The 20,206-nt window shown below is 44.9% G+C and overlaps 1 protein-coding gene across 3 annotated transcripts in view; it reads left to right on the forward strand.

Moving 5' to 3' along the window:
• The window catches only part of LOC128090156 (ceramide synthase 4-like), a 61,255-nt gene extending 41,049 nt beyond the window's left edge, over positions 1-20,206 (forward strand). For all 3 annotated transcript variants that reach the window (XM_052702261.1, XM_052702263.1, XM_052702262.1), the window contains exons 5-12: positions 2,490-2,608; positions 5,603-5,660; positions 8,944-8,994; positions 12,218-12,310; positions 13,506-13,634; positions 13,902-14,008; positions 14,409-14,565; positions 18,271-20,206. In XM_052702261.1, the coding sequence (XP_052558221.1) occupies positions 2,490-2,608; positions 5,603-5,660; positions 8,944-8,994; positions 12,218-12,310; positions 13,506-13,634; positions 13,902-14,008; positions 14,409-14,565; positions 18,271-18,462 (906 nt within the window). In that variant the 3' untranslated portion in view covers positions 18,463-20,206. The remainder of the gene's footprint in view (positions 1-2,489; positions 2,609-5,602; positions 5,661-8,943; positions 8,995-12,217; positions 12,311-13,505; positions 13,635-13,901; positions 14,009-14,408; positions 14,566-18,270) is intronic.

The raw sequence follows: 20,206 nt of genomic DNA on the forward strand, positions 1-20,206 counted from the left end.
TAGCAAAAGCTCCCCACACCACTATCTCACTCTCTCTCATCAGAAGAATGAGAGGAGAAAATGAGAGGGAAAAGGACTCAAGGGTTGAGATGAGAACAGAGAGAGTGCTCACTAATTACAATCACAAGCAAAACAGAGTCAGCATAGAGAGATTAATATAATTCATTGCCTATTAGTAACGGCACAGAGCAGAGAGAACCAAAAGCAAACTAAAATACCTTTACTCAAACACTCCTCTACCTGCTCCCCCCAAGCAGCACAGGGAGACAGGGAATGGAGCTGTGGTCAGTCCACGATGCTCTATCTCTACTGCTCCACCTTGGTCACTATCTGCCCCTGCTCCATGTCGGCCCCTCCCATGAATGCCATCCTTCCTGAACTGACCCTGCATGGCCTTCCACAGACTGCAGCTTTCCAAGCACTGCTCCAACATGGGGCCCCATGAGTGGCAGCTTGTCCAGCCTCCCTCAAACTGATCACCACGGGTGGCAGCTCCGGCCCAGAGCTGCTCCTGCTGGGTTCCGTGGGCTGCAGTCTCCTCCAGTCCACATCTACTGCTGCACTGTGGGCTGCTCCATGGCTGTATGTGGAGATCTGCTCCACGCAGTGCCCGTGGCCTGAAGGGGGATAATGTGATCCACCATGACCTCTCCTGGGCTTCAGGGATCTTCTACTCTGCTTCTGGAGCTCCTCCTGCTCTCCTTCTGTGCCTACTTCGGTGGCTGCAGAGCTGCTCATCTCTCTGTTCCTCTTCCCTCTCTTTCAGTAACAGCAGTTTTTCCCTTTCTTCAGTGTGTGTAACAAGCATCGCTCACAACTGAGCTCTGGCTGTAGCAGGTCCCTTTTGGAGCAGCTGGATCTGGATCTAATCCGACGAGGGGCAGCTGCTGGGCTATGCTCACAGAGGCCACCTCTGCTAACAAAACCTTGCTGTGTAAGCCCAATTGCAACATTACCTTTCATCTCCTTTTTGCAGGCTGTCTTGGCCTTGAAGCAAAAGCTAATAGCCACTACCAAGGAGTAGGGATTCCAGTCCCACTGGACAGTCCTAGTGCAAACAAGTTAATGCCTTGTCATGGCTGTTTCAGCATGTTTCATATGGCAGTGGGGCATACGGAGCCCCAGGACATTCAGCAGCAGCTTGAAGGTAAAATAATAGAGGCTAAAGTAAGAATGCAGGCATTCATCTGGATTGTGCAGCCAGCCTCTTTCCCTAGCAATGGGAAGGAATGTTCTCAGGATCACTTGCCATGGTCTCCGACCTTCTCTGTGTCTGTCTGAGAAATTTGCACATTTCTCAGTAGAGCTACTCCTGTTGCAGAGATCTAACTCAAGGCCTGTCTCTGCAGGCAGACTTTCTATACAGCTGTTACTGCACCCCAGTGCACTGAAGGAGCAGAAATCTGCACTTCTGTCCTAGAAAATCTGGGATATCAGAGTGTATCTGGCTGTGAGACTTCTGATATCAGTGTGTCACAGAGCAAAACTGCAACCGGCCAATGCCCTACTCTCATTCACCACTTGCATCTCAGCCAGTCTTTTGGCTTCCTTCCCCTCCTGTGAGCTCTCAGAATCCTGCTTATGTGGCAGCTTTTGTAAGATGTAATTTTGCTGTTCTCAGCAGCCCTCACCTTGAGAGGGATATCACTTCATGGAGCAATTGGAGCATTGAAATCACAGTCATCTGTGTGACTCCACCCCAAGAGCATTAGGTAAAATTAGAAAGAAATATATTTGACAATGGTAGTGGACACAGATCTTTACAGCACTCTCAGGGTATGTAAAGCACTGTATGTGAGACCTTTAAGGTGAGTGCATTCATTGAAAGCCTATTGCTTTACTGAGCTATCCTTGATGACACTTTCAGAAGGAATATAGAAAATGATGAACAACTTCTGTGTCGCGCAGCAAACTCTTTAGGAGCCCAAGGGCAAGAAGGAAGGTAATTGCAGTATTTCTGTGAGTAATCCATTGAATTTACCACAAAAGGAGAATAACTGGTAGGAAAATGATGTTGCTCATTACACTGGTCATGTTGTTCTCTGATACTGGATGGGAATGCTGAAAGACTTGACAAGATCCAGTGTAGAACTTTAGAAGTTATTTAAGCTTCAGTAAAACCTTATTGGAGTGACAGATTTAAGGGACTTGGACACTAAAGACAAATGAAATAATTCAAGAAGAAACACCTGTGAGAAGAGACCACAGTTTGAAACTCTAAACCTGAGACTTTGTCATAAAAATTAAAATGTAAGGTTTTAACATTTAGCATTAATAACCATTTGCTTGCAAGCAGAAGTGGAAGATTTTCTGTTACCTGAAATCTCTATACTAGGAATGGACAGCTTGCTGAAAGATGCCTTAGCTTGAACACACCTGGGCTCGCCCGGAACTTCGGCGATGTTCTGTGATGGCCCAGACCAGACAGCCCTGGAGCCTTCTGACCCTCAAACCTGAATCTGAATCCCACCTCCTCACCTGTTTTCCAGGGTGAGCTGATCAGTTTAGCCAAACAATGTGACCTGCCAGTGAGAAAGGTGGAGAGGTGGTTCCGGCGCCGGAGGAACACCGACCGACCGAGCCTGTCGAAGAAGTTCTGTGAGGCCTGGTGAGCAGGAGCACAAGCTGTGAGCTGCAGGGCCTCTTGCTGGCTCTGAGCTTGGCAAGCATCTTGCTGCCTCCAGCCTGCCTGCACTCATCCACAGAGAGCTTCCTGAACCTTCTCTGCCCCACTTGATTCTTCTGTGGCCCTGCTGCTGCTTACCAGTTCCTGAATTGTTCCTTGTTTCTCCCCTTTATTTTCATCCCCAAGATTCCTTTTACTCCTGTCTCACTTTATGCTTTTTAGGATGCCTGTTTTTGACTTCGCAAGACTGACACTCTGCTTTGAAACATAATATCTGAGAAATTCAATATTGTTTTGCTTCGTATTGCTTCCTGCTGCTTTGCTACTGCTTCTATGATGCCAGAGCAGCCTACCATTGCCTCTCTGTTTCCCTCCCATTTGCTTCACTGCAAGCTGATAAATGGAGAAGGCTCAGGGGAGAGCTCATTGCAGCCTTCCAATACTTGAAGAGAGCGTATAAACAGGAGGGGGAACGGCTGTTTACGAGGGTGGATAGTGATAGGAGAAGGAGGAATGGTTTTAAACTGAGACAAGAGAGGTTTAGGTTGGATATTAGGATGAACTTTTTCATGCAGAGGATGGTAACACACTGGAACAGATTGTCCAAGGAGGTTGTGGATGCCCCATCCCTGGAGACATTCAAGCTCAGGCTGGATGTGGCCTTGGTGGTAGCCCAGTCTGGTGGTTGGTGACCTTGCACATAGCAGGGGGGTTGAAACTAGATGATCATTGTGGTCCTTTTCAGCCCAGGCCATTCTATGATTCTATCATGATTCTGCTGCATCTTTCCAGCAGCTATTTTCCACAGTGCTACTTTCAAAAGTCACAGACGCTGGGCTAGACTGCATTCTGTTGGCAGCTGACTCTCAACTTCCCTGAAAGCCAGAAAGTACAATCCTTTTATAATGTCAGGAAAGAGAGCTTGTACAAAAGATTTTCGTGGGAGACACAAGCAGGTCTGGTAAAGGAGGACTATAATTGGACTTCTCACTTTTTAGTTACTTCAACTAATGCAGATTGAAGTGGTAGCACAGCAATAGTCCCAACAGACTTGTGGTGGCTGCATGCTTGCATGTTCACTGCTGCCTTTGGAGGTGCTGGTGAGCTGGCCGGGGGCAGCCTGTTGCACAGCTGAGGTCAGAAGCTGTGCAACTCTTGGGGCTCCATGACTGTCCATCCTTGTCCCCATGCTTAGACAGGCTTTCTAGGCTGGGATTTCCTCCTTGCCAGAATCTAGATGAATTATCATCAAGGCCATTTTACAGCAAAAAATCAGACTGTAAAGCCCTTTAGGAAACTGTTCTACGCTGATGCCCATACCCACGTGAGCATGCCCCAGCTATTCCCCAGCCTGTGTCTTTGTGATTCCGTCTCAGGACCCCGCTTGATCCTCATGCTTGTGCAAAGGCTATGAAAATCTCAACCTAAGGTTGTTACAGATGTTAAGATCTGAGAGGTTATGCTCTGTAATAGTACGTGGTAGACCATCACTCAGCAATTGGTTCTACCAATTATATAAAGTTATACTATATATAATTGGAACTATATAACTATAATACAAGCTATAATAAACTATATAAAGTTCCTGTATGTTGGGTTTGGTGGGAGAAGAAGTGAACCCAGAATACAGAATTGTGGGTAGAGGAATGCCAAGAATGTTTTGGTAAAACTTTAGAAATTAGCCCTCTTAGAAATGTTAGCTTTGGCTCAGCTTTCCACAAAGGAGGAGAACTCTCCTGAGCTTGGGTGAAATGTCAAACTGCTGAGTGCTTGATCTGCTTCACTTGTGGAGAACGAGGTTCTTACAGGAAGGCCACAGAGATGAAGGAGAAAATAAATACCTACAGTGACATTCGTCTAACTAAAAGTGTATCTGTAGGGTAGGCATCACCTCTGAGCTGATGACAATCCATTTACTATTCACTCTAATTCAGAACTCCTATCTAACCCCCTAATGGAGAAAACAAAACAAAAAGGGTGCATATTATTTATTTACAGCATTCCTGATCATTACAGTTAGAAAGATTTACTGCACTGTGGACAAAGAGTTGTAAAACAAACATGCTTAATCTGCTTCTATCAAGATGAAATCCAAGCTCTCCCTGCACTCAGCTGCCTTGCAGTAAATAGTAGCAGTGAACACTAAACAGTAAATAGGTTTCTAACTGAGCCCACTGACTATAATGTCTTTCTGCCTGCCCTCTGTTGCTGTTTGCAATCTACACAAAGAATGCCCTTCCAACATGAAATAGTAGCTTATGTCTTTCTTGGAGTCCTGAGTGTTTCATGGACGAATGGAGTCTTTCAAAACATAAAGCTGCTTCCAATTTGTTACAGAGATGCTTGGTAATTTAAGAGCTGTTATAGGCAGTTTTACCCGTTTGCAGATTTTCTGTGTTTAGTCTGTTAGCTGCTTGTTTGTTCTGCTGGGATAAAATTTCCCTCATTCCTTACTGTATGTGTAAATATGCACCATGACACATCACTTTCCACTGAACTTCTATTTTATACGTATTTTATATGTGCATCTCTGTGGGTTTAATGTGGCTAACTCATTAGCAACTCTCACTGAGACCAAACATGACAACAGTCATTTGCTTTACATGACAATGAACTTAGCATACCTAATCTTCAAAAGCCTAATGAGGAGATTGGCACTGTTGGAATTTTACACATGCATCTGGTTGGGCTGGGAAGGGTTGGTATGATTATCTGAGCTATTTCCAGGTAATCATCCAGAAAATGATTATCTGGAAAATGATAATCACCTAGATCATTATCTGGGTGATTTCAACAGCCTTTGTGGCGCCTGTTGAACGTGCTAACAATATACAGAATCTGTTAGGATCTGGGCAAACCTTGAACATTTTGATGTTTTTGCTTGCTTTAACAGCATCATGTGTGAGTGGGATTAATATACAGAATTGTACCTTCGTGGTTAATGGGTTACTGACATCCTTCTTTCTTTCTTTGTAGCTGGAGGTTTGCATTTTACATCGTTTCTTTCTTCACTGGGCTGGCTGTACTGTATGATGTGAGTATAGAAGCAGTGCCACCTTCTGTCCTATCTGGGAAGTGCCTCAAGAATGGCAGTTTTTGGTGCCAAACCTTTGCTTTCAAACCTTATAGAGATTTTCCCATCAGATATGTCCTCTGCACAGCACACTGTTGAGCTCACAAGAACAAGGAACCATGCGTACCTTAAGAACTCTAAGGCAAAACCAGATTTCCTCTTCCTCTGACACAGCAGTAGATCATTACAATTGTGAGACAGTGTATGGTGTGAGAGATGGAACATTTATCTGGGACAGAAGCTGCATGGCTTGTTTGTGTGTTGTGTCCAGTACTGGGTTCGTACTCTTATTTCTTTTGGAGGGTGGGCTGCAGTTCAAAAATTTTATGTATGTGTTTTCCTTAGCCAAGAGGTGAGGTGAAGTTCATGTGTCTGCCTTTTCTCTGATCTGATAAATAGTGATTCCTCTTTATACAGATAGACTAGCTTCAACAAGAGAAGGCTGGGACTTAAATGTTATGGGTTGAATCACTGAGGCAGAGAAGGTAGTGGAAATCATGCCACACACTCTCATCCTGAGTGTGGTCACTGTGCTGGGACGAGGGGCATCTTCCTCCTCTGAGTGTGGGATAAAGTTTCCCCTGGCCCTTGTGCTCAACCCAGTTTCCTCGGTGAGCTTTGTAAAAGTGTTCTCCCCTGAGACCTTCTGGAGTGGAGAAATCTGCAGATCCTAAGACATGGGTACAGACTGTGCTGAAGCTGCTCATTATAATAACTGAAGAACTGTGAAACTCAGAAACTTTCAAGGCAGAATGCAAGGTACCTGATGAGTATGAGGTAGGATGAGCTAACACAGGAATGAAGGTATCTAAACCTATACTGTTTTGTAGTTCTTTACATCAAAATAGAAGGCTGTTCTGTGAAGCCAGCTGTGAAAGCTTGGAATGAACGACCTGCTCAGCATAGCTCAAGATCTCTGTCGTGACAGAAGGAACAAAATCTTGTTCTGCACGTCACCTGCCCATTCTAGGAATGAGACCACCTGCACTTTTCCTGAAAATCTTTTCTTCATTCATTAGATATCTTACACACACACACACACAAAACTTCTGTGAAACTTTCTTGTTTATCTAGAAAAAGAAAAACAAGAAAATTTGAAGCTTAAATTCTATAGTATTAGCTTTCAGCTGGCTGCACGACCCTCTGCCACATGAGTTAGTGTATTAGAGTTAGTATATCAGCTAGTAACAGTATAACTTTATCTCACAGATTACCAGAAAAGAGATTTATTTGCTGTTGGTATAGGAATGATAGACTGCAGAGATGTGAGATTCCTTTCTGGGTCCCAGTTGTTTCAGGGTGTTTACTTCAACGTCTCTGATACTGCATCACGCATCTCTGGTTCCTTACCTGTATTTGCTGTGAATCCCACCTTCCACCCAGCAGGAGGCTGTATCTACTCCTACTTACCACTGCCTCTGATTTGCAGTACTTCCTCCTTCTCTTCTGCATTCTAATGGATGTTCAGGTTCCTCAGGTTGTGATCCTCAACGACACATACAGTGGGAGGGGCAATTCCCCTCAGCTCCCACCTTCCAAATCATCCGCTTAAGAGCTGTGTGTAGAACAGTCACCAGTAAAGATGAGGCAAAAGAGCTGTTGAATACCCCAGTTTCTCCTTGTCTGTTGTAAGCAGCCTGCCTGTGTTGCTCTCTAGGGGGCTATGCCCTCCTTGGCTTTTCTTTTCTGGTAGATGTACCTATAGGAGCCTTTCTTGTTCTTCTGTTGCATTGCTAAGACCTTTTCCAGTTGGGCCTTCCTGACCCCATCCCCTCACAGCCCAGCAATGTCCCTATACTCCTCACAGATTACCTGTCCCTGTTTCCACTGCCTGTGCATTTTCTTCTTGCTCTGCAGTGTGACCAGCAGGTCCCAGCTCAGCCATGCTGGTCTCTCGCATTCCTTTCCTGACATCCTACACCTGGGGATGCTCTTGTGCCCTAAGTAAGGCTTCCCTAAAGATCTGCCAGCTCTGCTCCACTTCCTTGTCCTCAAGAGCTGATTCTGAAGGGGTTTGTTGACTAACTCCATGAAGAGCTAGAATGTGGCATTCCTAAAATTAAGTTTCCTGATTTTATTCTTTGTCCAATATCAATCAAGACTGTGAGCTCCACTGTTACATGGTCACTGCAGCCCAAGCAGCCTCCAATTCTGATGTTACCAATCAATTCACTCCAGTTAGTGAACAATAGGTCCAGCATTGCATCCGTCCTGATAGAGCTGTCTGTTATGTGGCTCAGGAAGTTGTCCTTGATGCATTCCAGGAGCCTCCTGGATTGCCTACAGCTCACTGTGCTACTTTTCCTGCAGATGTCCAGGTGGTTGAGGTCCCCCAGCAGGATGAGAGTCTGCAGTCTCCTGTAGCTGGAGGAAGAACGCTTCATCAACAGGCTCCACTTGCTCAGGCAGCCTGTAGTAGATGCCAGTCACAAGGCTCCCTTTGTTGCCTCAGTCTGTAACTCTCACCCAAAGGCTATTGATTTGCTTGTGGTCATTCTTCAGGGACAGCTCTTCACACTCTATTCCTTCCTATATGTAGGGGGCAATGTGTCCTACTCTCCTTCCTCACCTGTCCCTTCTGAACAGCTTGTAGCTGTCAGTAGCCACATTCCACTAGTAGGAATTATCCCTCTGGTTTCAATGACAACAACTACATCATGATTTTCCAGTGACATGGTGGCTTCCAACTTCTCCTGTTTTGTTTCCCAAGCTGCATGCATTGGTATAGAGGCAGTTTAGCTGGGCAGTTGGTGTTGTCACCTTGGAGAACAGCTCCTTAATTCTTTGAATTTTTTACCCTGGGTCTCCTTCTTGCCTTCATCATCATAAGATGCAGCAGGTGAAGGGCCTCCGCTAGCACCTTGTCCTGCTAACTGAGCTATGCCATCCCACACCTTGTCTTGAGCAGGCTTGCTGTCACCCCTTTCTCCCTTCAAACCTAGTGTAAAGCCCTGTCAAACTACAAGCTTTAAACTTCAGTTTTCTTTGAAGTGTAAACAAAGCAGTATCTTTTCAGAGGTTCGTTACTTAGCAGCCTGCAGCATGATCCTTGCCATGTGAAGGAAAAACATGTTCCTGGCAGGGGTGTGTGGCCTGCAATACTTAACAATACTTAACAGCTTAACAGCTCTTTTTGTAATAACATGAAGCAAATCTGTGATAGCCAACAAGTAAGAGATTTAGGTAGCTTATAAGAAAAGACTTTCTCTGGCTTCCTGTCATTCATGTTGCATTTTCTTTCCAGAAGCCTTGGCTTTGGGACCATAGAGAGTGCTGGACAGGTTACCCACAACAGGTAAGTCATCTGGAGAGAAAATTGCTGTTATAAATTGTGTATTGTCTCTGTATCTCTTTTCAACATCAGATTATATTACAGAAAAAAGAGAGAGCACTGAATAAAATTCAGATTGATGAGTCTTAAAAATTCAAAACCCTTGTCAGTAGATAACATCTTAATATCTGTCTTAATCCAAACACAATAGAGGAGAAGTCAGTATAGCAGAAGGAGACTTACAGAAGGAAAGGAAAGTGAGACTTTGGACCAGGTGAGCGAAGAACTGAAAAATAAGCATGCTCCTTGTTTACTTAATGGAGGAGACTGAGGCTTAGGACACTTTGCCAAAGGAGGAGAAAACTTCAGTGGAGAGCATACAGAGCAGAGGACATGCTCTGAGAGGTGTAATCCTTCCACTACACCAAAGAATCGTGTCCACAGTGCTCCCCAGAGCTTGTTTCCCAGAGGAACTGGCACTATGGCCAGTAGCAACACAGCATCATTTCCTTTAATTTTGTAGGATGTTATTTTACAGTTCTCCAATGTATATTCTGTGTTTGTTTGTTTTTTCCCACAACAGCACTGTGAGAAGCTGTCCAGAGGGCTGGAGATCTCCAGCATCTCCTATCAGCTAAAGGATCACAAAAAAACGAATATATTCTTGCCCATCTGCCTCCCCAGCTATTCATACTTCATAAGTTGACAAGTTAGGATGGGGCTTCACCCACTGAGCGCACGAACCACTGACTGTTCCATCTTTTTTCTTTATGTTTTTATGACTGTTATATAGCAGCAGCCTTCTTAAATACAGACTTGATTAGCATTATGAATCAATTAGTGAGACACCTAGGTATCATTTCATTCCTTCTTCAAGAGTGAACCATTTTTGGTTTGCTGCAGGACTGTGTCCTTGTCAGTGAAAGGCAAGAATCGTTGGTCGTCACAGAGCTGACAAAGCCTTTGCAAACTAAACCAATCCCACAGGCTTCATCTGGGAAATATTTTCAGAGTATTGTGGCAAAACTAGAGGAGTCTGAACTCATGTCAGAGCTAAGAAGAGCAAAGGGAAAAGGGAGCACTTTCCACTGTGTAAGTGACTGAGTGCTGGAACCCCCACATGTGATTCTATGATTCTAACCCTCTGCCCAGAGGACTCTAATTAACTGAATGCAGTGCTGCTCTGCTCTGGGTGGCCCTGCTTGAGCAGGGGTTGGTCCAGGTGGCCTCCAGATGGGCCAACCTCAGCCATTCTGTGATTCTGTGAAAAATAGTTCAGTATCTTTAGTTAAGTTACTTCTTCCTGAGCAGATGAAATCTGCCTTTTATGTCAGATACCAAAGGAGTGTGTTGCCCTACAAGGGAAACCAACTGGGAGAAAAGGTTGACAGCAGCAGTCGGTGTCAAGAGGAAAAGCACAAGAGCGGATACAGGTGGGATCAGCTGAGTGCTCAGGTCACCAGGCAAGTCTGCAGGTAGAGGATAAGTCTAAAAATGGAGTGTGTGGATCCAGGAGAGTAAAGTACATCAGCACACACAATGTACCTATATCATAGTTCAAGCAAGAACTGACACAAAGGCTGGAATTGAAACACAGCTCCTGAGCCGAGAGAGGAGGGCCTCGATGAGGTACTGACTGCTCTTTCTCACACAGCTCATTCACAGCTCTTGTGATTTGAGGTGAAACAGATGGGCCCTCTGAGAAACTGATCTTGACCACAGGCAGCTAAACCCCCTCAGAGGAATCCTTTGCAGAGTCTGCTGGTATGCTCAGAGTTCTGACAGTGCAATTCAGAGCTCAGTGAAGGAGGCAAAAAGGCTGCTATTGACTTGGTAGACTTTGATTCCCTTCAGCATTTGCTCATTGCAATCCAAAGGCTGCAAAGTGTTTCTGGCAGGATAATAATTTCCACTGGTATCATGCAGGGAGCTCCCATGCATAGGGTTTTACAATGCAAGAACATCCTGGGTGAGAAATAAGTTCTGCATTAATTGAAGGAAAGGTTGAAGTACAATTTGATTCCAGCAGCAAGACAAAGTGAGACAAGCCCTGCTTGTGCTGCAGGGCTGCTTGGTCTGGCAGTCAGAGTAAGAGCAATTGAATGTCCATTGAGATTTGCTAACCTGTAAAGGGAAATACAGTGCATAGGTTTAAGCACAGAAGCAATGATGGGGCATATGAGTGAGGAGTGAGGTACTATCTTTCAGACCAAGCCTCCAAATATCTTTTGTCACCCAAAGGCAGAAATTTTAAGGGTGAATTTGTGCAAACAGGTGGTGTATGAATAGGACTCTACGGATCCTCATTTTCTCTTCTGTACATTTGCAGTACATGTATTTTCCAGAAAAATTTAAACCCTCATAACAAAACTCTTCCTAACAGCTGTAATAAATAGAAAAGACCAAAACCAGATCTGGTAACATTCCACTGGAAAAGAGTAGGAAGGGTCAAGAACATACCTGTGTCCTAACAGGAGCAAAGAATATTTGAAATATAATTTCTGTTAAACAAACCATGCTCTGTGGTACAGACAAGGGCAAAAGAAGCATCTGTTCTCCCAAATCTCTTCTCCCAAAATGAATGCCTTCTGATCCAGAGCTCCCAACAGAAAAATTACTGCTTAATTTGCACACACCTTGCTAATTGCGTTGGAGCTTTTAGTCTTCCACGTGTAAAACCCCAGAAAAAGTTACTCAGAAGAATGTAGATGAGTTCATGCTGTATGATCTCCTGTTCACACATAGGAGCACTGTACCTTTGCCCGATAATTTGATTAGACTGAAAAACCTGTGACAGAGTCCAAGAAATCTGAAGCGTCTCCCTGAACGCTGTCAAAGGGAATGATTTATTCAAGTCCTAATCTGCTCCACTGCAGTGAAACAGTAAATAGAGTTTGATAAGGTCTGCAGTGACAGCTCAGGAATTCACGCAGTGCTGAAGAGAGCAAAGACTTTCTGCAACTTCCCCCAGTTCCCCAATATTCCTCATGGTAATGCAAAGTAGAGTGTCCCCTTCTGTTTGTTTCTACCTCAGCACAGCTGATGTTTGTTTAGTGACTAGATTGTTGTGTTGATTTTTGTCCCCCTGATGCTGCAGGAACCAGATCTTTTCATGGTGGTGATCTCATGGGTTGTTTTTTCTTTTGGTTTGTTGTTTTTTTTTTTTGCATAGAGAGGAGCTGTGGTTTCCGTCTCTCTCTCTGCTTTATCTGATGGGTTTATCACTGTCTCTCCCTTGGTGTTGCAGCCTCTCCAGCCCTCTCTGTTCTGGTACTACATGCTGGAGCTTTCCTTCTACTGCTCCCTGGTCTTCACCTTGCCCTTTGATGTGAAGAGGAAGGTGAGTGACAGCACCAGGGAAGAGTCAAGCGTAAAGAGAATGTAAGCTTAAAGCTCGGGAGAGTGTTCAGGAGTGTGTAGCGCCTACAGTGCCGTTCTGATGATCTGTGGCACTCTGCCCTTGCTCATTGCCAGGAGTTTCCATTCCCAGTCACTCACTTCCCTTTCCTCTGGGAGGTGGGGAATGCAAACCCTGGCATGGGAAGGTGTGAGCTGCCACATGGGATGCGATAGACACATGAGAGGGATGGGATGCCATCCAGAGGGACCTAGACAGACTTGAGCAGCGGGTGTGGGAGAACCTCACGAGGTTCAACAAAGTTAAGTGCAAGGCCTCGTACCCAGGTCAAGGCAACCCCCACTGCCAATACGAGCTGGGGATATAAGGATAGAGCACAGTCCTGCCAAAAAGTACTTGGGGGTACTGGTGAACAGGAAGCTGGGTGTGAGCCAGCAATGTGCCCAGAAAGCCAACCGTATCCTGGGCTGCATCAAAAGCAGTGTGGTCTGCAGGGTGAGGGGGGTTCCCCTGCCCTTCTGCTCAGTACTGTAGATTTGCCTAGAGCACTGTGTCCAGGTGGGGAGGATTCAGTATAGGAGAGACATGGAGCTGTTGGAGCGCATCCAGAGGGGGGCCGCAAAAATGATCCCAGGGCCAGAGCACCTCTCCTATGAGGACATGCTGAGAGCTGGGGCTGTGCAGCCTGGAGAAGGAAAGGCTCTGAGGAGATCTGAAGTAGCCTTTCAGTATCTAAAGAAAAACTACAGGAAAGAAGGGGACAGATTCTTTAGCAGAGTGTATGGTCATAGAACAACGGGAAATGGTTTCAAACTAAAAGAGGGGAGATTTAGATTGGATATAAGGAAAATGTCTTTAACAGTGAGGGTGACAAGGCACTGGCACAGGTTGCCCATGGATGTGGTAGATGTCTGTCATTGGAGATGCTCAGAATCAGGCTGGACAAGACTGAGCAACCTGATAACTAGCTGTGGATGTCCTTGTTTACTGCAGGGGAGATGGACTAGATGACCTTCAGAGGTCCCTTCCAACTCCAAGGTTTCTATGATTCTATTATTCTGAGACATTACAGTGAGAGGTTTTTTGAGAGATTTTATCGCTTCCTGCAGGAGTCATGCTCTAACTGAGACAGAAGGTACACCGTGTGTTTTATTTCTCCTGTCCCCTTTTTCTTCAGGACTTCAAGGAGCAGATAGTCCATCATGCTGCAACCATCTTCCTGATCAGTTTCTCATATTGTGCCAATTACATCCGCATTGGGACACTGGTGATGGTGATTCATGATGCTTCTGATTGCTTCCTAGAGGTGAGCTCCAAGGTTATTTGCCAGGTAAAACCTAGCTGGCAGTGATGCTCCTCAGCCAAATGCTCTCTTTTGATCTAATGCAGTAAGGGCCAAGCATTATTCCACTGATAACTCATTGCTGATCTCTTGACCTAGCTTAAGGTGCCCTACAGAGGAGAGATGATTACATGCATGTGGATAGTATTATATCTGGTTTATTAGCTTCTTGGAGCATGTGCAGATGCAGTGTCTAGGCCTGCTTTGTTTTATTGTTCTTTCTCCTTCCAGCCAACTAAGATATTCAATTACATGAAGTGGAAAAAAACCTGTGACAGCCTCTTCATGATCTTCTCAGCTGTCTTCCTCATCAGCCGCCTGGTCATTTTCCCCTACACGTGAGTCTGCTGCAGTCAAGGAAAATAAAAAACTGCCTTCTCAGAGGCAGGATAATTCAGCTGTGGACTGAATCTTTTGCTACAGCCTTTGCTTTTCAATCCTTGAGCTCATGTCTCTGATATCTGTGTAGATTACAGTGTCATATGGCTGTTGCACCTGCCTTGGGGTAAACAAGGGTGGTCTGCTTTGGAGTTCATAGAGGAGTCGTAAAGACCTGATGTATACTGCAGAAGAGTCCTTGTCTTTTGGCTCTACTCTGTTTCCAGTGGGAAACTCACATGTTATATGGAAGAAGGAAATGACTGACCTGAAACTTCCTCTATGACAAAGAGCTTTTGGGGGCTTACAGCCCTGCTAAGAACATGAGTACCCTTCAGTGCAATTCTTTCTCTCTTGCAGAGTGCTCTATAACACCTACTACTATTCCATGGAGATATTCCAGCCCTTCTTTGGATACTACTTTGTGAATGCTCTCCTGATAACTCTACAGTTGCTTCACATCTTCTGGTCCTGCCTTATTATTCATATGGTCTACAAGTTCATGCTCCAGGGCACGGTAGGAATCAGCTTGTAGTCCCTTGTGCATCACACGGGGAGGGAGGGTGCCCTAAAGCTATTTGGGAACATAGAAGTTTATTTGGGATTGATTCTTTCTTGTACTAATGTAATTACATATGTAGACTCCTATCCATCTGGCAAAAGGGGCACTCAGTAAGCGTAATCCATTCGAGATCGCAGCTAGGTATTGCCTGTTTGTCTCTATCAGTCATAGAGCAGTGTTCCATGCCTGAGATGCAGCTGCATAAACTTTGGTGAAATGCATCCCATTCTTTCTGACTACAGCATGTGGCATCTGCTGTGAAACCAAACTGCTGCTCAGCATGAAATTCTTCTCAGAATCAAAGACATGACCTCAAGTCATCAGGTTGGCCATCTGCCAAGGACACAGTCTAGGAGAAACGAGTTCGTGCTCTGTGGGAGTTGACCTCATACCCTGGGATGAGTTGTTTTCTTACCCTCCAACTGGGGAATTCTATAACTTCCTGAAGGGAGGCTGTAGTGAGCTGGGGGTCGGCCTCTTCTCTCGTATCATAGGAGAGAGTCTCGTGTCATTAGTGATAGGACCAGAGGGAATGGTTTCAAGCTACAGCAGGGGCGATTCAGGCTGGACATGAGGAAGTATTACTTTTCAGAAAGGGCAATCAGGCACTGGAATGGATGCCCAGGGAGGTGGTTGAGTCACCGACCCTGGGGGTGTTCAAGGAAAGGCTGGATGTTGTGCTGAGGGACGTGGTTCAGTGAGAGCTGTTGGTAAGAGGTGAACGGTTGGACTGGATGAGCTTTTAGGTCTTTTCCAACCTTGGTGATTCTATGATTCTATGATTCTATGAATTCTGTCTTAGGGGAACTAAGAACAAGCATGAATAACTTATCTTCATCCATATTGTCCAGAGCTTCCTCATCAGCCTTCCCTTAAGGTAGCACAGAGCAAATTACTTACAAATTAAAACAAGAAACTTCACACGCTGCAGAAAATGAAGAGGTGACTGAAGAGGCCTTTCTGCTGTTTTCCTAATTCTCCTGTGAGGTGAAATGCCACTACAGTTATTACAGTGTTAAATGATGAGGTAATAAGTGGTCTTATTAGAAATAAATGAGCTATCAGGAAGGCTGGAGCACATTCAGATTTTTTCATGTTTTATCTGTAAGTGTTGTGGCTTAACCCTGGCAGGCATCTGAATGCCACACAGCTACTCATTACTCACCACCGATGGGATGGGAGACAATCAGAAAGGGAAAAATATTAGAACTGTTGGGTTGAGATAAAGACAGTTGATCAGGCGAAGCAAAACAAGGAATTCATTCACTGCTTCCCATGGACTTCATGCACAGCTTCCCACTTCAAGGAAAGCAGGGCTTATCTTGCATAATGCTTTCTTGGGAGAGCAAACACCATCACTCTGCACATGCCCTTCTTCCTCCTTTACCCCAGCTTTTATTGCTGATGTTATACAGCATGGAATATCCCTTTGGCCAGTTTGAGTCCACTGTCCACAGCCCCTTGTGCCCACCCAGCTGACCCCTGTAATTTTCCTCCATGGCTCCAGGTTTATCTGCATCACCTTTACATATGGTGTTCTCTAATCCTCAGTAATTAGGGTTCAGCCAAATCCTGACGTAAGAGGTTTCACTTCCTCATAAAGGCAACCACCTTTTTAGTTCATGCAGCTGTCTAGTTAGTTCCTCTGGGGACCTTGCTAGGTGTAAGGCCTCAGCCACATTCTGCATTTCTGAATTAAAAAAAAACACTTAGAAGAGTACTACTGATTACTAATTGCACTTAAGCTGCAGATCAGTGCTCTTTGTGCATAGCTCCTCAACTGCCAATTCCAGAATGACACAGATTGCTCACAGAATGTGGCATCTCCTATTCTTATTGCTCTTCCAGGCAATATGAATTCACTCAAGTTCAGATTCTTATTCCTAACTGCTCTTTAGGGGATTGGAGATCTTTAGAAAAGGCTTCAGACTTCAGTCTGCTTAATGTGATCCAAGAAATATATCCAGAAGAACATACATAAAAAATTGAGGCCATAGAGTATGTCCATCAATGGACACGGTCTTAACGAAGCTTGCAGCTCTCAGTTCACTTCCCACCAAAGAGCATGGACACTGTGAATGGGTTCCCAATTTTGGCATCTTGTATGGCAGAGTAAAAGCAGCCTGAGAAGCCAATGAATGTTAGGTTGCTTTCTCTAATCTGTCATTTTATCACTTTATTTATCACTTTATTTAGGCAAGGAAATAAATATTTACAAAAGTGGACTGCAGATCTCTTGATAGCAAGGGAAAAAAAAACCTGAATATAAATGTGAATGCAGAGTTGAGTAGCTCTGTGATGTGGGATGTGCTGCTCCAGCTGGATGCACTTCAGTCTATAGGGCTTGATGGATTCATCCCAGGGTACTCCAAGAGTTTTCTCAAGTATTTTTCAACAGTCTTAGGAGTCTGGAGAGGTCCCAGTAAACTGGAAGTTGGCAAACATTCTCCCAGTTTTCAAGAAAGGCGAGAAAAAAGATCATGCTAATTATAGCCTGTCAAATTGACTTCAGTGGCTGGGAAGAAAACAGCCTGCGCTCACTGATCACAGCCAACACAGGTTCATGAGAGGAAGGTCCTGTTTAACGCGCTTAACAAGGATCCCACCTCACTGACCAAGGGGAGCCAGTTAGTGTGATCTTTTTGGATGTCTCCAAAGCTTTCAGTACTCTTTCAGATGGTATCCTTCAGGACAAAATATCTAGCGTACAGCTAGACCAAACCATGATGTGATGGGTAAAAAGTTGGCTGATAGGTTGTGCTCACAGAGTTATGATAAATGGGGCTACATCAGGCTGGCAGCCACCAATAGGACTCCATTCTAGAGCCTGTCCTTTTTACTGGACACACTGGATACAGGATACAGGACTTGAAATTGGAGAAGCTGATGACCTCCTCAAGGGTGAAGAGACCTTGCACAGTCCTTGACAAATGGCAGGGCTGGGCAATTCCCAGCATCATAAAGTCCAGCCAGAGCAAGGGCCAAATCCTGCCCCTGGGTGTGCAGCCCCTGGCCATGGCTACAATAGGGAGATCAGAGGCCAGACAGCAGCCTGCAGAACAGGATCTGAGGGTTCTGGTCAAGAGCAAGTTGGGTCTGAGGCAGCAGCGTGCCCTGCAGACCAAAGGCCCCACAGCCCTGAGCTGCTGGAGTTCAGGGAGCGTTGGGACACCTTCAGGGTTTGGGTTTTGGTGGTGCTGTGGAGCCAGAGCTGGACTCAGGGATCCTGTGGGTCCCTTCCCACTCAGGCTGTGCTGTGATCCTGTGATTCTGAGTGCTGGACTTGCAGCACCCATTTTCGTGTCCCCTTTGGAAAATGTAAGATTTTGATGCACGGCCTTTCCTCTCTCTTCTTCTGCACGGTGATGCCCAAAGCAGCAGTGTGGATCTCTTCACTCTGACACGGCTGTCCTCACTCCTGGGCAGCTGTGATTTGGGGCTGCTTCAACCTGTTTGTATAATGAATATCAGGGTCACAGTTAAGATTTAATTGGGACAGAAATCAAACTGTTTGCAAAGGTGAGCTAAAGCTAAAAGCACACTGCAGAAATGCATGCTGCAGGCAGGTGGCTGAAGGAGCAGTTTCAGCCTGTGGCTCAGCTAGCACTGCTTTTTGTACACTTCTGCATTTGAACTGTTTCTCGTTTACATTTTTTGTAGATGGAAAAGGACATGAGAAGTGAAACAGAAGAGAGTGACGTGGATGAAGAAAGAGAAAACATGATGGAAAAAGAGAAAAATGGGATTGCACGTTTCAGCAATGTCACGAGCAGCAATGACATCCAGAGGAATGGGTCTGAGCCACTGAACAGCAGAGCCCATCTCACCAATGGCCACGTCAAGGAAAGATAGCCCTCTTTGTGTCTGTCATGAATCCGGTCCACCATCTTTAGAAGCAGTTTTGCTTGTTGTATAGATATAAAAGATTGCAATTGCAGTATCATAACTAATTTGTTTTTATTGTAAACAGAATTGTGTACAGTCAGTGATATCTGAGGGGAGTTTTTGGTCTTTCTTCAACATAAGTTTTCTGTAGGTTGTAGCCTTGAGGCAAATAGAAGGGGATCCAAGTGGTTTGACTTGAACTAGACAATATCACAGCAGGTGTTAAACACGTTGATCTTAAAAAACACTCAGAACAGTGGATGATGTTGGACAATGTCACCTCTTAACTGCCTAATGCTGTTTGATAGGAATCTATTTGGAATGGCCTCTGGAAGCCAAAGCCCACTGCCACTAATGACTATGGACAGGAAGTGTGAAACTCTAAACCTTAACACAGGGACACCTCCTTCAAGAGCAGAGGTGCCCCATATGTACTCATAACATTGAAACTGTGTATAGTGGTATAAAAGCTTTGGAAAGATACAGGAGAAAACATTTTCGTACAGGAAATGCTGCTGTGTGCCATGTGACTGGTTTTGTAACGTATGGATCTCAGTCCCTTCTCTTGTCAGCACTGTTGCCTCAAAGGGGGGGAACTCCAAAGGCTGTAATGAAGAGAGTTCCCACCCCAGTCGTGGTTGTAGGGGCTAGAAAATCCAAGCAGTTGTGTCTCAGCTGTCAGATAATGAATCCCATCTTGGAAAGTAACAATTTCAGGAGAAGAGAGGGGACAAGGAAATTGACATTCTAGAAGACAACACCGATCAAGTGCTCATGATTTTATGTAGGATGATTGGCACAGTGGGAGATATTTGCAGTGAGCTTGTGGTAAGAAGGGAATAGAACACCCCTGTTCTCAGAGGGAGAAGAATCAGAGAAGATCTGCTGAACTTCATGGCACAATGCTTTAATTTAGGCTTCTAATTCTGGGGCCGCTGCCTAGATGTGCTGGGAGTTTAAAGCAGTAGGCGGTGAAGTCATGATGCAATTCTGATTCATTCCTTTAGACGTTTTGTATCTTATATCCTGTGTAGTTTTAGACTTTTGATTCTGTAATGCCTTAGGAGAGTTAAATAGGTATGGCACAGATTTCTGTCTTATAGATCTATTAAACTATGAAACCACATTACTAACAGATTTGCTGTTACAATAGCAGGGACTTCGTCTGCGCAGGCCATGCAGACACTTCCCTGTCTGTGCCTGGCAAGGTCCAGTGCTAACTGATGGACACGGACCAAGGAAATGCCCAATTCTAGGAGGTGATGCACATTTATAAAGTTAAGAGGCAAATGACAGTCTAGTAGGATGAGGGTTTTCAGCAGCTCACCAAGTTCGCCTGAAATATGACTGGGGAAGCTTTGATTTTAGCCTTTGCTCTTAGGTTTCAATCAAAATATATTGGATAACTTCAGAGGGAAAAGTGGTTCCAGCACAGGTGATTCGAGGTCAGTGACATACTCAGAGCAGAGCATCTCTTCCTGCATCATCATTTCATGTGGATCATTAAATCCATGTTTGTTGAAGATAGCTTCTCTCTGGATGTTGGGGTAATTTAGAGTTCAGAGTACAATTTCTGTATACGGTCATGTTTCTGTAATCCACAAGTGCAATCTTGCCACTCCTCTGCAGGCGGTGAGCTCAGGAGGAATGGTTATGTATCGTTTTGTACTACTGAATGTAACAGTTCTTTGTAAATTACTTTTGAACGGTT

The sequence above is a fragment of the Tympanuchus pallidicinctus genome, unplaced genomic scaffold (genome assembly GCF_026119805.1).
Source record: "Tympanuchus pallidicinctus isolate F22 unplaced genomic scaffold, pur_lepc_1.0 scaffold43, whole genome shotgun sequence".
Lineage (NCBI taxonomy): Eukaryota > Metazoa > Chordata > Aves > Galliformes > Phasianidae > Tympanuchus > Tympanuchus pallidicinctus.